General features: G+C 50.3%; 1 protein-coding gene across 1 annotated transcript; it reads right to left on the minus strand.

The window, feature by feature from the left end:
- Positions 1–15,598: 15,598 nt before the first annotated feature.
- On the minus strand, positions 15,599–16,855 carry LOC138357012 (probable inactive protein kinase DDB_G0270444). The gene has a single exon (XM_069313545.1). The coding sequence runs from the start codon at positions 16,853–16,855 to the stop codon at positions 15,599–15,601; it is 1,257 nt and encodes a 418-aa protein (XP_069169646.1).
- Positions 16,856–17,278: the final 423 nt, after the last annotated feature.

A 17,278-nucleotide genomic window follows, 5' to 3' on the forward strand; every position in this document is an offset into this window, starting at 1 on the left:
TATCTGTCCAAATATAAATGCTGTTCTCAAAAGATTCCCCCATTTTGCACCTGCAAGATAACGTAAATTTTTAAGGGTTGACAAATATTAATCTTGTTTGAGAAGCTGTTCACTTGAGACAGTTAAGCAAGTCCCAGCTGTGTCTGGGGTACAAGTGACAGGATGAACAACCCAGCAGGGGTTTCTTCCTATTGGGGAGTATTGTACATGCTGCTACTGGCGGTGTGACCACTCACAGGAAGAGTGACGCTGCCCACTAAACTCTGGGTAAAATTAAATTAATTACACTATAGGAATCGGAAAATAAGAATAATGTTTTGGAGGAGGATATAAGGCCAATACGAGCACCAGAGGCCCCACACACGTGGAGCACTGGCCCCCAATCACTGCTAGAGCGCCAGGATCGAAAGAAAAAATAAATGAACATCAGCAAAATGTAATTATAACGCAATAAAGACAAGAAGGCTAACAGGCAGAGCATAAAGTCTTATGCTTCACTTTCCCGTAGTCACTTGTTAGGGAGGCGCTCGCCCTCCATAGCTCCCACCCCCCACACACTCCCCCCTAGAACCTACCACCCACCCACCCACCCAGCCAGCCAGCCAGCCACCAGCCACCCATCCACCCACCTGTCCTGCCGCGGGAAACACCAGGAGGACAGGTCCAGGTGAAGAACCGCACATCACCCCCACCCCACCCCTGGAACACTCTTAGCCACGCCCACCTCTACCCCACTCCCCGCCCACACACTGGAGGGCGGGGTGGAAGGAGGGAGGGAGAGGGAGGGGAGGGAGAGGGAGGGTGAGGGAGAAGGAGGGGGAGGGAGAAGGAGGGGAGGGGAGGGAGAAGGAGGGGGAGGGGGAGGGAGAAGGAGGGGGAGGGAAAGGGAGAAGGAGGGGGAGGGAAAGGGAGAAGGAGGGGGAGGAAGGAGGGGGAGGGAAAGGGAGAAGGAGGGGGAGGAAGGAGGGGGAGGGAGGAGGAGGGGATGGAGAAGGAGGGGATGGAGAAGGAGGGGATGGAGAAGGGGGGAGGGAGGGGGGGGAGGGAGGGAGAGGGAGAGAGAGGGAGAGAGAGGGAGAGAGAGGGAGAGAGGGGGAGAGAGGGGAGAGAGAGAGAGAGAGAGAGAGAGAGAGAGAGAGAGAGAGAGAGAGAGAGAGAGAGAGAGAGAGAGAGAGAGAGAGAGAGAGAGAGAGAGAGAGAGAGAGAGCAAGCGAGAGAGAGAGAGAGCAAGCGAGAGAGAGAGAGAGAGCAAGCGAGAGAGAGAGAGAGAGAGAGAGAGAGAGAGAGAGAGAGAGAGAGAGAGAGAGAGAGAGAGAGAGAGAGAGAGAGAGAGAGAGAGAGAGCAAGCGAGAGAGAGAGAGAGCAAGCGAGAGAGAGAGAGAGCAAGCGAGAGAGAGAGAGAGCAAGCGAGAGAGAGAGAGAGCAAGCGAGAGAGAGAGCAAGCGAGAGAGCAAGCAAGAGAGAGAGAGAGAGAGCAAGCAAGAGAGAGAGAGAGAGAGAGAGCAAGCAAGAGAGAGAGAGAGAGAGCAAGCAAGAGAGAGAGAGAGAGAGCAAGCAAGAGAGAGAGAGAGAGAGCAAGCAAGAGAGAGAGAGAGAGAGCAAGCAAGAGAGAGAGAGAGAGAGCAAGCAAGAGAGAGAGAGAGAGAGCAAGCAAGAGAGAGAGCAAGCAAGAGAGAGAGAGAGAGAGAGCAAGCAAGAGAGAGAGAGAGAGAGCAAGCGAGCACCTCCACATTCCACACACCACACACACACACACACACACACACATCACATTAACAACCAACACAACTGTCCATCATCAAGACAAGACAAAAAGTGAACATCAAAGTGTAAACAGTTTACCTCAGATGCTTCACGCAATATTTCTCAGAGATAATCACGCACTACTTAGTTACGCTCATGACTTGTATAATCACTCAAGGCTTCCTTTACCTCTCCTCCTCCTCCTCCATATTAATAATGGGTATTCCCTATATTATTATTATTATTATTATTATTATTATTATTAAATTATTATTAATATTACTATTATTATTGAATGCCTAGGTGAGGGGTGCCTAGGTGAGGGTGCCTAGGTGAGGGGTGCCTAGGTGAGGGTGCCTAGGTGAGGGGTGCCTAGGTGAGGGTGCCTAGGTGAGGGGTGCCTAGGTGAGGGTGCCTAGGTGAGGGGTGCCTAGGTGAGGGGTGCCTAGGTGAGGGGTGCCTAGGTGAGGGGTGCCTAGGTGAGGGGTGCCTAGGTGAGGGGTGCCTAGGTGAGGGGTGCCTAGATGTGAAGGCTCCAGACAGGCAACACCACTACATATCTGACGTGAGCGGCAATATCGTCGCTGATTGGTCCGGGTTCACTGTGACGTGAGCGGCAATATCGTCGCTGATTGGTCCGGGTACACCGTGACGTGAGCGGCAATGTCGTCGTTGATTGGTCCGGGTTCACCGTGACGTGAGGGAGTGTCCCTTCCTCAGCATGACGCGGCACAATGTCTTCTCACCTAATACGTCGCATTTTGTACGGAATTAACCTGTCCGTTAAAAATGCGACGTATTAATAAAAAAACAAAACACCGTAATGATGACGTTAAATGACGTCACAGCAGACAGGCAGACAGTATTCACCATGCCTTGGGACCCTAAATGACGTCACGACAGACAAGGAAGACGTCACGACAGACAGGGACCAATCTGTACAGATGACTTCTTGAGGTTATCTTGAGATGATTTCGGGGCTTTAGTGCCCCCGCGGCCCGGTCCTCGACCAGGCCTCCACCCCCAGGAAGCAGCCCGTGACAGCTGACTAACACCCAGGTACCCATTTTACTGCTAGGAAACAGGAGCATAGGGTGAAAGAAACTCTGCCCATTGTTTCTCGCCGGCGCCCGGGATCGAACCCAGGATCACAAGTCCAGCGTGCTGTTCGCTCGGCCGACCGGCTCCCCTGACTGGTACACCAGTTTCCTTCCCGGTAGTGTTTGATCAACCAGGCTATGGTTGGATTGCTAAAGCAGTAGATACCAACAGCCCAACTGACGGGTGAAGCGGGCCGCAGAAAAACTGATCCCTGGAACTACCACAAGTAACCAATCACGTCATTTATACGGAGGTGTGGTTATCCCGTCAACCTGAGACTGGCGGCAGAAGACAGGCGGTGTCAACCAGCAGCGAGGGCGGGGGTGGCCGCCCCCCCCCCCCCCGCCCAGACTGGTGGCCGCCCCCCGCCCAGACTGGTGGCCGGCCGGCCGCCCCCCGCCTCAGACGGGAGGGCGGCCGCCCCCCGCCCAGACTGGTGGACGGCCGCCCCCCGCCCAGACTGGTGGCCGGCCGCCCCCCGCTCAGACGGGAGGGCGGCCGCCCCCCGCCCAGACTGGTGGCCGGCCGCCCCCCGCTCAGACGGGAGGGTGGCCGCCCCCCGCCCAGACTGGTGGCCGCCCCCCGCCCAGACTGGTGGCCGGCCGCCCCCCGCCCAGACTGGTGGCCGGCCGCCCCCGCTCAGACGGGAGGGCGGCCGCCCCCCGCCCATGAGGTGGGCAACACCATAGTGGGGAGGGAAATGTTGTGTGTATCACGGCCTGTCGGAGAATTGGCAGCAGAGTTCAAGTACTCGCTTCCTGGAGTGTGACGTCAGTAGCACAAGTCTGTGTTCCGAGGCTTCCTCCTTCCTCTTACCTACACACCCATCACTATTTTCCCTCCCATCTCACCCCCCTTCACCTCCCATCTCACCCCCCTTCACCTCCCATCCCACCCCCCTTCCCTACGTGTTGCCTCCGGGTCTCCATTTCACCTGTTGGCATCCAGCTCTACAAGACTGCCCCCCCCCCCCCCCCACGCCAAAACCATTCATTCACTGTGTATTTCAATCCTGCACAAGTCTCGTGATCTGGGTTCCAGGGCCGTACAAACCTCTCTTTTATTTTCTGAAAATAGACCATTCGCCCCAGATGATGCTGAAATCCCTTTTTTGTTGACTGGAAGTAACTTGTATTTGTCCATACTTTGGCAGTCCTCTCGCGACTCGGGAACCATGTACACAATTCGTTCCAACTGAAAAACCCTCCTTCCTCTTTATTTACCAGTATTACAACGATTACCACGGTAATCTACTGGAACACACACTGTATTTTTCTGATAACTGGAAACATTATTTAATGGTGGCGACTGGAAACTTCACTACAAGGGAGGGACTGGAAGCATTCCTTCAGCAAACTTTAAGCATCTGAAAATCTTAAATTTCCTTTCGTTAGGAAACTGCAGGCCTTTGAACCCTTGGAAACTGTAGGCCTTTGAACCCTTGGAAACTGTAGGCCTTTGAACCCTTGGAAACTGTAGGCCTTTGAACCCTTGGAAACTGTAGGCCTTTGAACCCTTGGAAACCTTGCTCTCTCTCTCGTCTTGCAGAGCCTCTATCATCCTCCTGGAAACCACTTAGACCGTCAACTCTACCTTCTCGCTGATTGACGACCAGTTCACTGACACTTACCCTACAATCTATCCTTCCTTCCCTCACAAAGGGAGATCTTTACCACTCCCTTCCAGTTACATTGTTTCCACCCTCTTCCACTCCCCCCTTCTCCCTCTCTTTCATTCACCTCCTTCTTAACCCTCTCTTCCCTCCACTTTCACCAACCCCTCCACAATACCCACCTCTCCTTCTCCCAAGACTTCCATTGTACTGTCTATAATAGTTGCCTGCTCTGTCTACACACTCTGGGATTTGAATGGGATCATATTTCATAGAAAGGGGGGGGGGGTGTCTACTCCCGGAACTACTGTCTACCTCTGGAAATCCTGTCTAGTCTTAGAACTGCTGTCCACTTTTGTACTTCTGTTTACCAGGAAGAGCTGTCTACCCTTAAATGAAGCCGATATTCCATACACCTCAGGAGATTCTGTCATTATGTACTCAAATTTCCCCACTTCCAAAACAACCTCGGAGTACATACACGTTCCCAGTTTCTGTTACACAAAGTTTTCTTCAATTAGTCAATAGTGAAGTGCGTGTAAACATATAAAAAAAAATCTTTTTCTAAGATATCTTGGCCGTGATGGTGAAGACGGGAGGTCAACACACCTTCCTTCAGTTCACACCAGCGTGTGAACACCTCCACACCTCACACACCTGCTGCGCTCCCTCCCCATCCTAAGTCATCTCCTCACACACACACACACACACACACACACACACACACACACACACACACACACACACACACACACACACACATACACACACACACTCGTCAGTGGCAAAGCATATACCCAAACATTTTATTTTCGTACAATTAACATGTTTGATCAAATTTACATAACATTCTCCTTAACTCTCCCCTGTTTTACTAACATATTTTTAACTCTCCTTGTTTTAGGAACGCCTAACTCTCCCAGCTTTAGGAACGCCAAACTCTCCCAGCTTTAGGAACGCCTAACTCTCCCAGCTTTAGGAACGCCAAACTCTCCCAGCTTTAGGAACATCTAACACTCTCAGCTTTAGGAACGCCTAACTCTCCCAGCTTTAGGAACGCCTAACTCTCCCAGCTTTAGGAACGCCTAACTCTCCTAGCTTTAGGAACGCCTAACTCTCCCAGCTTTAGGAACGCCTAACTCTCCCAGCTTTAGGAACGCCTAACTCTCCCAGCTTTAGGAACGCCTAACTCTCCCAGCTTTAGGAACGCCTAACTCTCCCAGCTTTAGGAACGCCTAACTCTCCCAGCTTTAGGAACGCCTAACTCTCCCAGCTTTAGGAACGCCTAACTCTCCCAGCTTTAGGAACGCCAAACTCTCCCAGCTTTAGGAACGCCTAACTCTCCCAGCTTTAGGAACGCCTAACTCTCCCAGCTTTAGGAACGCCTAACTCTCCCAGCTTTAGGAACGCCTAACTCTCCCAGCTTTAGGAACGCCTAACTCTCCCAGCTTTAGGAACGCCCAACTCTCCCAGCTTTAGGAACGCCCAACTCTCCCAGCTTTAGGAACGCCTAACTCTCCCAGCTTTAGGAACGCCCAACTCTCCCAGCTTTAGGAACGCCCAACTCTCCCAGCTTTAGGAACACCTAACTAACTCTCCCAGCCTTAGGAACGCCTAACTCTCCCAGCTTTAGGAACACCTAACTAACTCTCCCAGCTTTAGGAACGCCCAACTCTCCCAGCTTTAGGAACACCTAACTAACTCTCCCAGCCTTAGGAACGCCTAACTCTCCCAGCTTTAGGAACGCCCAACTCTCCCAGCTTTAGGAACACCTAACTAACTCTCCCAGCCTTAGGAACGCCTAACTCTCCCAGCTTTAGGAACGCCTAACTCTCCCAGCTTTAGGAACGCCTAACTCTCCCAGCTTTAGGAACGCCCAACTCTCCCAGCTTTAGGAACACCTAACTAACTCTCCCAGCTTTAGGAACGCCCAACTCTCCCAGCCTTAGGAACGCCTAACTCTCCCAGCTTTAGGAACGCCTAACTCTCCCAGCCTTAGGAACGCCTAACTCTCCCAGCCTTAGGAACGCCTAACTCTCCCAGCTTTAGGAACGCCTAACTCTCCCAGCTTAAGGAACGCCTAACTCTCCCAGCCTTAGGAACGCCTAACTCTCCCAGCTTAAGGAACGCCTAACTCTCCCAGCTTTAGACCATCCAACACTCGGCAGGTAAAGGCCTCTCGCTCAACACTCACGCCTGATAATAAATAACCTTACTTATCAACACGTAAAATAAATGTAATCTTGTACCACAAGAGATGAAAACAAATATATAAACTACAACTTGCAGCTGCAAAGACCTTTTGAGGTGATCAATCTTCAAGAAGCTAGCAACATTACCTTCAACTGCACAGGGACAAGAACAAGGAGAGCTCTGTACTCATGGGCCACTGTTCCAGACTTATGGGGAAATGGTCCCAGACATATGGGGCCATGGTTCCAGACTTATGGGGCCATGGTTCCAGACTTATGGAGCCAAGGTTCCAGATTTACGGGGCCATGGTTCCAGACTTATTGTGCCATGGTTCCAGACTTATGGAGCCAAGGTTCCAGATTTACGGGGCCATGGTTCCAGACTTATGGGGCCATGGTTCCAGACTTATGGGGCCATGGTTCCAGACTTATGGTGCCATGGTTCCAGACTTATGGGGGCCATGGTTCCAGACTTATGGTGCCATGGTTCCAGACTTATGGGGGCCATGGTTCCAGACTTATGGGGCCATGGTTCCAGACTTATGGGGGCCATGGTTCCAGACTTATGAGGGCCATGGTTCAAGACTTATGGGGGCCATGGTTCCAGACTTATGGGGGCCATGGTTCCAGACTTATGGGGCCATGGTTCCAGACTCATGGGGCCATGGTTCCAGACTTATGGGGCCATGGTTCCAGACTTATGGGGGCCATGGTTCCAGACTTATGGGGCCATGGTTCCAGACTTATGGGGCCATGGTTCCAAACATATGGGGCCATGGTTCAAGAGCACCTAAAGGAAAGCACCTAAATTATTGGAATCGTCTTAAAGCTCTCCAAAAGTGGCCCAAATCTAGTCCACTAGAAAGAAGACGAGATACCAAATAATATACACGTGGAAAATACTGGAGGGTCAGGTCCCAAATCTACACAGTAAAATAACAACATACTGGAGTGAACGGTATGGAAGAAAATGCAGAATAGAACCAGTGAAGAGCAGAGGTGCCATAGGCACAATCAGAGAACACTGTATAAACATCAGAGGTCCGCGGTTGTTCAACATCCTCCCAGCGAGTATAAGAAATATTGCCGGGACAACCGTGGACATCTTCAAGAGAAAACTAGATATTTTTCTTCAAGCAGTGCCGGACCAACCGGACTGTGGTGGATACGTGGGCCTCCAAGCCAGGCCAAGCAACAGCCTGTTGGACCAAGCTCTCACAAGTCAAGCCTGGCTATAATTATATACAAGTTTTTACGTGTATATGTACACGTCAATATACATGTTAAGCCTCGGGCCTGGCTTGGGGAGTAGAACTCCCAGAACCCCATCAAGCAGGTACCATGATCCATGGTTCTAGACTTATGGGACCATGGTTCCAGACTTATTGGACCATGGTTCCAGACCCATGGGCCATGGTTCTAGACATGGGACTATGGTTCCGGACTTAAACAGGATCACTTCAGTAACTCCAACACCACCACACACACATACCTACTACAGCCCCCCCCCCCCAACGTCCTCACTGTCTACCACAGTCTTCCACTCGCCACACTCTGAGGGGCCTCGCTCGCAAGTCACCATCACGCCTCAACAAAAGAATTAGCACCAGCAAAAATGTTCGCGCCTGAAAAAGAAGGGTCATTTTCCTCCTTCCCTGAGATAGGACTCCAGTGGCTCGTGGGAAAAACATTGGGTAGGAACTTACCAAGACCTTCCTCTCATCCCCTCCCTGAGTACCCTTCTAGAAACCATGTTAGCATCCACAACCCGAACTTACCGAGACCTTTCTCTCATCCTCGCCCTGAGTACCCTTTTAGAAACCATGTTAGCATCCGTAACCCGAGAACACTGTGCCCTTAAGAGCCTGAAGAAGGCGTGGAGATTATCAGATCACACACTCGCCCCCCTTCCAGGCCTCCTGCGTTCCTCTGGCATCACCCAGCAAGCCGGGTGTCTTGTGTCCAGAGGTTAGGGACACGTGGGCGCCGTTGTGGGTGTCCTGGAGGCAGGTGTAGCGGGGTGGGGGTGATGGGGGGTGTGTGGAGCTGGTATATTTGATGGTGTACTCCTGGTTCTAACAGGGGTACATCCAGGCCAACACCCCCTGCCTCCTTCCTGCTGCTGCTGCTGCTGCTGAACCCTCACCACTAACATGACCCATCACCACACACCGCCACCAATATCATTCGTGCTGTCAAACAACAATTAGGATCATTTATTTCACTATTGCCAACGGCCAAGGAACGCGAATTCCCCCATCCCCCCATTGACGCACGAAGATTGCGGCCTCGCCCTTCACTACCGCCGGAGACCCCCTAGCGGCCGCGGGTCCTCCGCCGCCGCCTCCGCCAAATGCCTGACCTGGACAGAATGTTAATGTCATAATAAATGTGGCCTCGAGGGGGGGGGGGGGGGGGTTCGATATATTAATTGACGAGACGTGCACACGGAGGCTTCCCACCTCTCACTGATTTTGAACCACACCTGAACAACCCCCTTACCACTGACTGGTCGCAACAGCGACGGTGTCAGTGTTCAAATGACCAATTCGGGCCTATTATGTCTTGTGCATGATCTTCACTGTCCTGGATAGCAGTGATTATGAGCAGCCTCCTCACCGTAAATATGAACAGTATCCACACCGCAATTAGACCTAACTGAATTACGCCGATTAGGTAAAAATGTTTTGTTAAATATAATCAATAAAGTTGTTATTAACCAAAAGCCAGGAGGAGGTCGCTTCTCGCAGGGTCGGCATTCCATTGGCTATCAATTCTTTCAGCTGATCGTGTGTGTCCTCATGGCTCTTCCAAGAGCTACACAGTCATACTGACACTAGCTTTCTCTCATCACCGAATATGTGTAAATCAGCACCGTTCCTGTGCCAGGTAAGTCCACTACGGGCTCACCATAGCCCGTTCTACTTGCCCCGCTCCTGTGCCAGGTAAGTTACGGGCTCACCATAGTCTGTGCTACTTGGAACTTGTTCCGAGTAACTGAATCTATAACAACAACAACAACACTGTAGCTTTCTCCTCATTAATACCTCACTCCTAAGTATCTATCCGTCCCCGAACACCTAACCTCACTAGCCTCATAGCTTATCTCCCATTCGTCTTATTCTCCAAACGTTTAACCAATTTTATCTTTCTATCCCACCGTATTTCCACTCCCTGTCCGATCCCTCCCCCCCCCATCCTCCCCCCTACCTCCCCCCCTTGCAACCAGCTGCAGTCCTTTAGTTGAGCGAGTTGCAAGTTCAGTGGCCAGTTGATGACCTCCCTAGAGCACCCAAGCAAGTGTGCATGGATGATTACGCACACAGCACCGCTCCTGTGCCAGGTAAGTCCACTACGGGCTCACCATAGCCCGTGCTACTTGCCCCGCTCCTGTGCCAGGTAAATTACGGGCTCACCATAGCCCGTGCTACTTGGAACTTGTTCCGAGTAGCTGAATCTATAACAACAGGTTGATTACGGGGGAGGGGGGGGGGAGGGATTCGAGTCGTGAGGGGTCGATCCTTCCATATTGTAGACTATGGTATACTTCTGTCCTCCTCTTTTTCACCTCAGATTCTAGCCTTAAATAGTGCCCTTGTGTCCCGCTCTCTACACACCTTAACAGTGGTCCAGGACAGCACCGTTGTCACCTTAGTGTCAGATATGCGGCCTTGTCTTCCACAGGCACCCAACACCCCGTTATCACCATCACTACACACAGATCACAGTAGCGTGATACATCAAATGAACAAACCCGATATGATAGAGCCCAATAGGCTCAGGAATCTGTACATCAGTTGATTGACAGTTGAGAGGCGGGACCAAAGAGCCAGAGCTCAACCCCCGCAAGCACAACTAGGTGAGTACAAGGGCCTTGACGAGGGCTGAAACCCATAAGAACATAAGAACAAAGGTAACTACAGAAGGCCTATTAGCCCATACGAGGCAGCTCCTATTTATAACCACCCAATCCCACCCAATTTATAACAATACAATCCCATGTGTTGCTTGTTCTAGACCAGACTAGTTGACTAGTTGCCCAGAGCGTCTCTGGGAACATCCAGGGTATAGATTCGAACCCTCAAATCAAGACCCTTGTGGAATTACTAATCATTGACAAATATATCCAATTCAATTATAGCATATTGAGGAGACGCTGGTAATAAATACTAACTCTACCCAGTACACATACACAGGACAATAGGTTTAATTTGTAGATTTTATTACATATTTCACAAGTTTCCAGTCTACTATTATGTATGTTTTAATTTATCTTTTATAACTTCATAAATTCAAACATACCATAGTGATCTGGGAGCTAGGAGGCAGGAGCACACTGCCTGAGATAATGTTGTAACTGTGTGTGTGGTTAGTACCTTGATTGTGCTCACTTTGTGGTGGTCCGTGGGGGTCCGTGGGGTCAGTGGCTCCGTGGGGTCAGTGGCCCTACGGCCCGGTCTCTGCCGCACCCCCTGGTTCATGAGTCAGGCTGTCACAACGTTGGGCACCGCAGTTCGTACCCCCACATGAGCATCACAGCCTAACTAATCAGGGACCCTATAGACATGCTCATCAGGTATCCTTTGGAGATGTTTATCAAGTTCCTTCTTGAACACAATTATTCAAGAAGATAAAGAAGATAATAATTGTCCCTCATTTTAGGGGTCCTCATATTACCAGAAGGCCCTCTGGTAATAATCCCATGCATTTAGGGTATTATAAAAGTACTGTATCCTTAAATGAACAAATCCACAAGGGCCGTGACGAGGATTCGAACCTGCGTCCGAGAGCTATCCAAGACACTGCCTTAATCGACTGAGACTGAGCTACGACAGGGTTAAAATGTTCATATTTTTACGTTCATATGACGGCTTTTAACCCTGTCGTAGCTCAGTCGATTTCGGCAGTGTCTGGGATGCTCCCGGACGCAGGTTCGAATCCTCGTCACGGCCCTTGTGGATTTGTTCATTTGATGCATCACGTTAGTGTGATCTCTGTGTGTAATGCTGTATCCTTGTATATTGAGCTGCATCTTAAGGCACTATTATGCAGCCTTACCCGCTAATGAGGTACTTTCTACCATGGCCAGCATCTCAAGGTCGTGGAGGTAGTCCGTGTTATTATCATCCAGATGTAGATAATGATACGTCTTGCCTGAGTTCCTGCAAGTATAGTTTAGAGGGACTTCAAACATATCAAATAATTCAAGTGTTTTGCCGAGTGGATTCAATGCTCTAAATGCTCTTCAGTACGTCACCAAGTTTGACAACATTAGATGTCATCCATGAGCAACAGCAGCTCACCCCGGCCTGAAGAGCGGCACCTTACCTTGAGGTGCTTCCGGGGCTTAGCGTCCCCACGGCCCGGTCGTCAACCAGGCCTCCTGGTTACCTTGGTACTATCATTGCTTTGTCAGCCCTTGTTTGTCAGGCCTTGTTTGACAGTTTCTTCTAATCCAGCTTCTCACTTCTACAAGCATAGATATTCTTGTCAAATTATGGTTTGCTTCACATGGTCCCAACACGCCTTTTGCCGTTTCTTATGTTCTTATGACGGCTAACTTGTGAAAATCAAGGAGCCAACTCTGAAGGAGTTGGGTCTTTGGTCGATTTGATTTGGTCGATCGACTCTTTACTGGTCGATTTGAAAGGGGGGCGAACACTGCGACCATCGACCAGATGGGGACTAACAGGTCGACTCTGAGAAGTGTATGCATATCTACGGTGGATCCTACAGCAACTTTGGCGATACCGAATCGACCCCCGGGTTGAATCATGGGGGGTCAAGCAGAAGGGTCAGTTCTCTCCTGCAGGCAGCAGCAGCGGCAGGAGGCGGAGGCTGCTGGTTTAGAGCGGCGAGGATCAGGTTAGTTTGTTTGAGGGCGGTAGCGGGCGCCATAGCTCCCAGTCGGGTTCCTGAATTGATGAAGTGCATTATCTCTCGGGTCCATAGGCCGCAGGGGGAGGGGGGGGGAAGAGGGAGGGACATCGCGGGGAGCTGGTCGAGCAGAGATACAAGGGGATGAGAGAGAGATGCTGGCAAGAGAGGTAAGTATGGAGAGAGAGAGAAAGGACTAAGTCACTATAGTTCTACAGCACTTGACACACACACACACACACACACACACACACACACACACACAATGATCTCCCAGAGGGTATAGATTCGTTCCTCTCAATGTTTGCCGACGATGCAAAAATTATGAGGAGGATTGAAACAGAGGATGATAGTAGGAGGCTACAAGATGACCTGGATAGACTGAGTGAATGGTCCAACAAATGGCTGTTGAAGTTCAACCCGAGTAAATGCAAAGTAATGAAACTAGGCAGTGGAAACAGGAGGCCAGGCACAGGATACAGAATAGGAGATGAAGTACTTAATGAAACAGACAGAGAGAAAGATCTAGGAGTTGATATCACACCAAACCTGTCTCCTGAAGCCCACATAAAGAGAATAACGTCTGCGGCATATGCGAGGCTGGCTAACATCAGAACGGCGTTCAGGAACCTGTGTAAGGAATCATTCAGAATCTTGTACACCACATATGTAAGACCAATCCTGGAGTATGCGGCCCCAGCATGGAGCCCGTACTTTGTAAAGCACAAGACGAAGCTGGAAAAAGTCCAAAGGTATGCTACTAGACTAGTCCCAGAACTAAGAGGCATGAGTTATGAGGAAAGGCTGCGGGAAATGCACCTCACGACGCTGGAAGACAGAAGAGTAAGGGGGGACATGATCACAACCTACAAAATCCTCAGGGGAATCGACCGGGTAAACAAGGATGAACTATTCAACACTGGTGGGACGCGAACAAGGGGACACAGGTGGAAGCTGAGTACCCAAATGAGCCACAGAGACGTTAGAAAGAACTTTTTCAGTGTCAGAGTAGTTAGTAAATGGAATGCATTAGGCAGTGATGTGGTGGAGGCTGACTCCATACACAGTTTCAAATGTAGATATGATAGAGCCCAGTAGGCTCAGGAATCTGTACACCAGTTGATTGACGGTTGAGAGGCGGGACCAAAGAGCCAGAGCTCAACCCCCGCAAGCACAATTAGGTGAGTACAATTAGGTGAGTACAATTAGGTGAGTACACACTGGGAGGGTGAGCAGAAGCATAGTCAACGACTCCCTAGCATGTTCTCCAGCATCACCCAAACAGATGAATAAATAAACGAAACATTTATTCGGGTAAAAGTACATACAAGACGAGTTACAAATACATACAAGATGAGTTACAAATACATATAAGACGAGTTACAAATACATACAAGATGAGTTACAAATACATACAAGAGGGAGTTGGGAATAGGAATCCTGAACACTGTCCGCTCGACCGCGAGACCCAACAGGAAACGTACGTACGCGTGCGTGCGCGCGTGTGCGCGTGTGTGCGCGTGCGTGTGTGTGTGTGTGTGTGTGTGTGTGTGTGTGTGTGTGTGTGTGTGTGTGTGTGTGTGTGTGTGTGTGTGTGTGTGTGTGTTTGTATGTGTATTCACCTAGTTGTGCTTGCGGGGGTTCAGCTCTACTCTTTCGGCCCGATTCTCAACTGTCAATCAATCGACTGTTACTAATTACTAATTAACTTATTCCCCCCCCCCTCCAGGAAGCAGTCCGTAACAGCTGTCTAACTCCTGGGTACCTATTTACTGCTAGGTAACAGGAGCATCAGGGTGAAAGAAACTCTGCCCATTTGTTTTTAGCCATCGCCGGGGATCGAACCCGGACTCCAGGATTACGAGTCCCAAGCGTTGTCCGCTCAGCCACAGGCCCCTCTTGCATGCGTGCGCGTGTAAGGATTTGTGAAAATCTGGACAGGTGATGGGGAGAGGTAATGGAGGTGCTGGGGAGAGGTGGAGGAGATGGGTGGAGGTGCTGGGGAGAGGTGGAGGAGATGGGTGGAGGTGTTGGGGAGAGGTGGAGGAGATGGGTGGAGGTGCTGGGGAGAGGCGGAGGAGATGGGTGGAGGTGTTGGGGAGAGATGGGGAGACACACATGGGAGGAGAATCATCAGCGGCTCAGGACAGGTACACCGGTGGGGGCTGAGAGGCATCCTGATGCCTCCTCTAATGTCAGGTAGGTATTCCTAAGTAGTTTCCTCACCAAGGGTCTTAGGAAGGCTCGAGATATTCTACGCCTGAGTCGGGGAAACCTTTCGCACAATTGTGCGAAAGGTTATCGGACTAGTTCACCTGCGTGTCGACAGAGGGCACCAGTACTTATCACTTGCCCAATCACAGGGAAGGTCACATCCTACTTCTCATCCTTTAGCCAATAGCATTGCCGGCTTAGCTGGCAAACTGACCAATCAGAAATGTTTGGCAGAATGCCAGCGATACTTCGATGGCCTCCATTCAAACACATGATATCTTTGCTCTCACGTAAGATATATTCCTTGAAATGTAACGTCGCTACAACGTTCGTAATACGTCTTTCTGACGGTACGCACAACCTTACAGGCTATATCAGAGTCTCGGTTAATTAGACAGTTTACCGGAGTGTACTCACCTAGATGTACTCACCGAGGCCAGGCTTGACGTGTGAGACTTTGGTCCACCAGGCTGTTGCTTGGAGCGGCCTGCTAGCAGGCCCACATACCCACCACAGCCCGGTTGGTCCGGCACTCCTTGTAGCAATCTAATTATTTTCTTGAAAAAGCCCACCTTTGTTCCGGGGATATTTATTACACCTACTGGGAGGATATTAGGATACTGGGATACTGGGAGGATATTAGGATACTGGGATACTGGGAGGATATTAGGATACTGGGATACTGGGAGGATATTAGGATACTGGGATACTGGGAGGATATTAGGATACTGGGATACTGGGAGGATATTAGGATATTACACCTACTGGGAGGATATTAGGATACTACATCTACTGGGAGGATAATAGCCGAGGACCTCTGATGTTCAAACAGTGTTCTCTGATTGTGCCTATGGCAACTCTACCCTTTCACTGGCTCTGTTCTGCATTTCCTGTCATAGCGTGTCCTCCAGTATGTAGTTATTTTACTGAGCAGATTTGGAACCTGGCCTTCTAGTATCATCCATCCATGTCTGCGTGGACTAGTATAAGCAGCGTTGGGGGGTGGTGGCTTTCTTAGACACTGTGGCCACGAGGGTCGAGGAGTTGGACCAGCAGCTGCAAGTTCTGTCCTCCCACACCCCTCGAGACTCTCTCTCTTCGCTCTCTCGCTCCTAATTGTAATGCATAACACTTCATGTTCTCCTCGATACACAGACTGCATGTTGATTCTCTCTCTCCCGTCTGAGTCCTTCTCCACGTCCTCTTTCTCCACTTCCTTCTCTCCATTCTCGTCCTCAACGTCTTCCTTCATGTGGTCCTCAACGTCTTCCTTCATGTCGTCCTCAACGTCTTCCTTCATGTCGTCCTCAACGTGTTCCTTCATGTGGTCCTCAACGTCTTCCTTCATGTCGTCCTCAACGTGTTCCTTCATGTTGTCCTCAACGTGTTCCTTCATGTCGTCCTCAACGTGTTCCTTCATGTCGTCCTCAACGTGTTCCTTCATGTCGTCCTCAACGTGTTCCTTCATGTCGTCCTCAACGTGTTCCTTCATGTTGTCCTCAACGTGTTCCTTCATGTTGTCCTCAACGTGTTCCTTCATGTCGTCCTCAACGTGTTCCTTCATGTCGTCCTCAACGTGTTCCTTCATGTCGTCCTCAACGTGTTCCTTCATGTTGTCCTCAACGTGTTCCTTCATGTTGTCCTCAACGTGTTCCTTCATGTTGTCCTCAACGTGTTCCTTCATGTTGTCCTCAACGTCTTCCTTCATGTCGTCCTCAACGTGTTCCTTCATGTCGTCCTCAACGTGTTCCTTCATGTTGTCCTCAACGTGTTCCTTCATGTTGTCCTCAACGTGTTCCTTCATGTTGTCCTCAACGTGTTCCTTCATGTTGTCCTCAACGTGTTCCTTCATGTCGTCCTCAACGTGTTCCTTCATGTTGTCCTCAACGTGTTCCTTCATGTTGTCCTCAACGTCTTCCTTCATGTCGTCCTCAACGTGTTCCTTCATGTTGTCCTCAACGTGTTCCTTCATGTCGTCCTCAACGTCTTCCTTCATGTCGTCCTCAACGTGTTCCTTCATGTTGTCCTCAACGTGTTCCTTCATGTTGTCCTCAACGTGTTCCTTTTTGTTGTCCTCAACGTGTTCCTTCATGTTGTCCTCAACGTGTTCCTTCATGTTGTCCTCAACGTGTTCTTCCTCGACATTATCGTCCTCAGCATAATCATCCTCCAGGTCCTCCTCTTACCCATCCTCGCCTTTCTCATCTTTTTCCACATCCTTCTCCCCCTTCCTTGCACGTTTTCCTGTTGCCCTGGTGTGTCCTGGACGGAGGAGACGGCAGCCACTACACTACCTACACAACCTTTCCTTCTCAACTCGGGCTTGGCGGTTACGACGCGATTCATCAAACAGTTGACGAGTGTCCACCTTGCTAAGAAGGTCCGCCCCGGCCACGTGACCTCCAGAGCCGTCGTAGCCTCGTACACCTGTAGTAGTCTACAGATTTTGTGGTCTTTTGTAGTCGTAGTTTTCGGTGTAAACCGTAAACTAGTTTTCTTAAGTGTAGTTCCCCCTGTACCTGTAGAGTGCTTCTGTTAG

The sequence above is a fragment of the Procambarus clarkii genome, chromosome 75 (assembly GCF_040958095.1).
Source record: "Procambarus clarkii isolate CNS0578487 chromosome 75, FALCON_Pclarkii_2.0, whole genome shotgun sequence".
NCBI classification, from domain to species: Eukaryota; Metazoa; Arthropoda; class Malacostraca; order Decapoda; family Cambaridae; genus Procambarus; species Procambarus clarkii.

Excerpts from the sequence above, each read along its gene's own strand:
- LOC138357012 (XM_069313545.1), bottom strand. The coding sequence starts at position 16,855 with ATGAAGGAACACGTTGAGGACAACATGAAGGAACACGTTGAGGACAAC.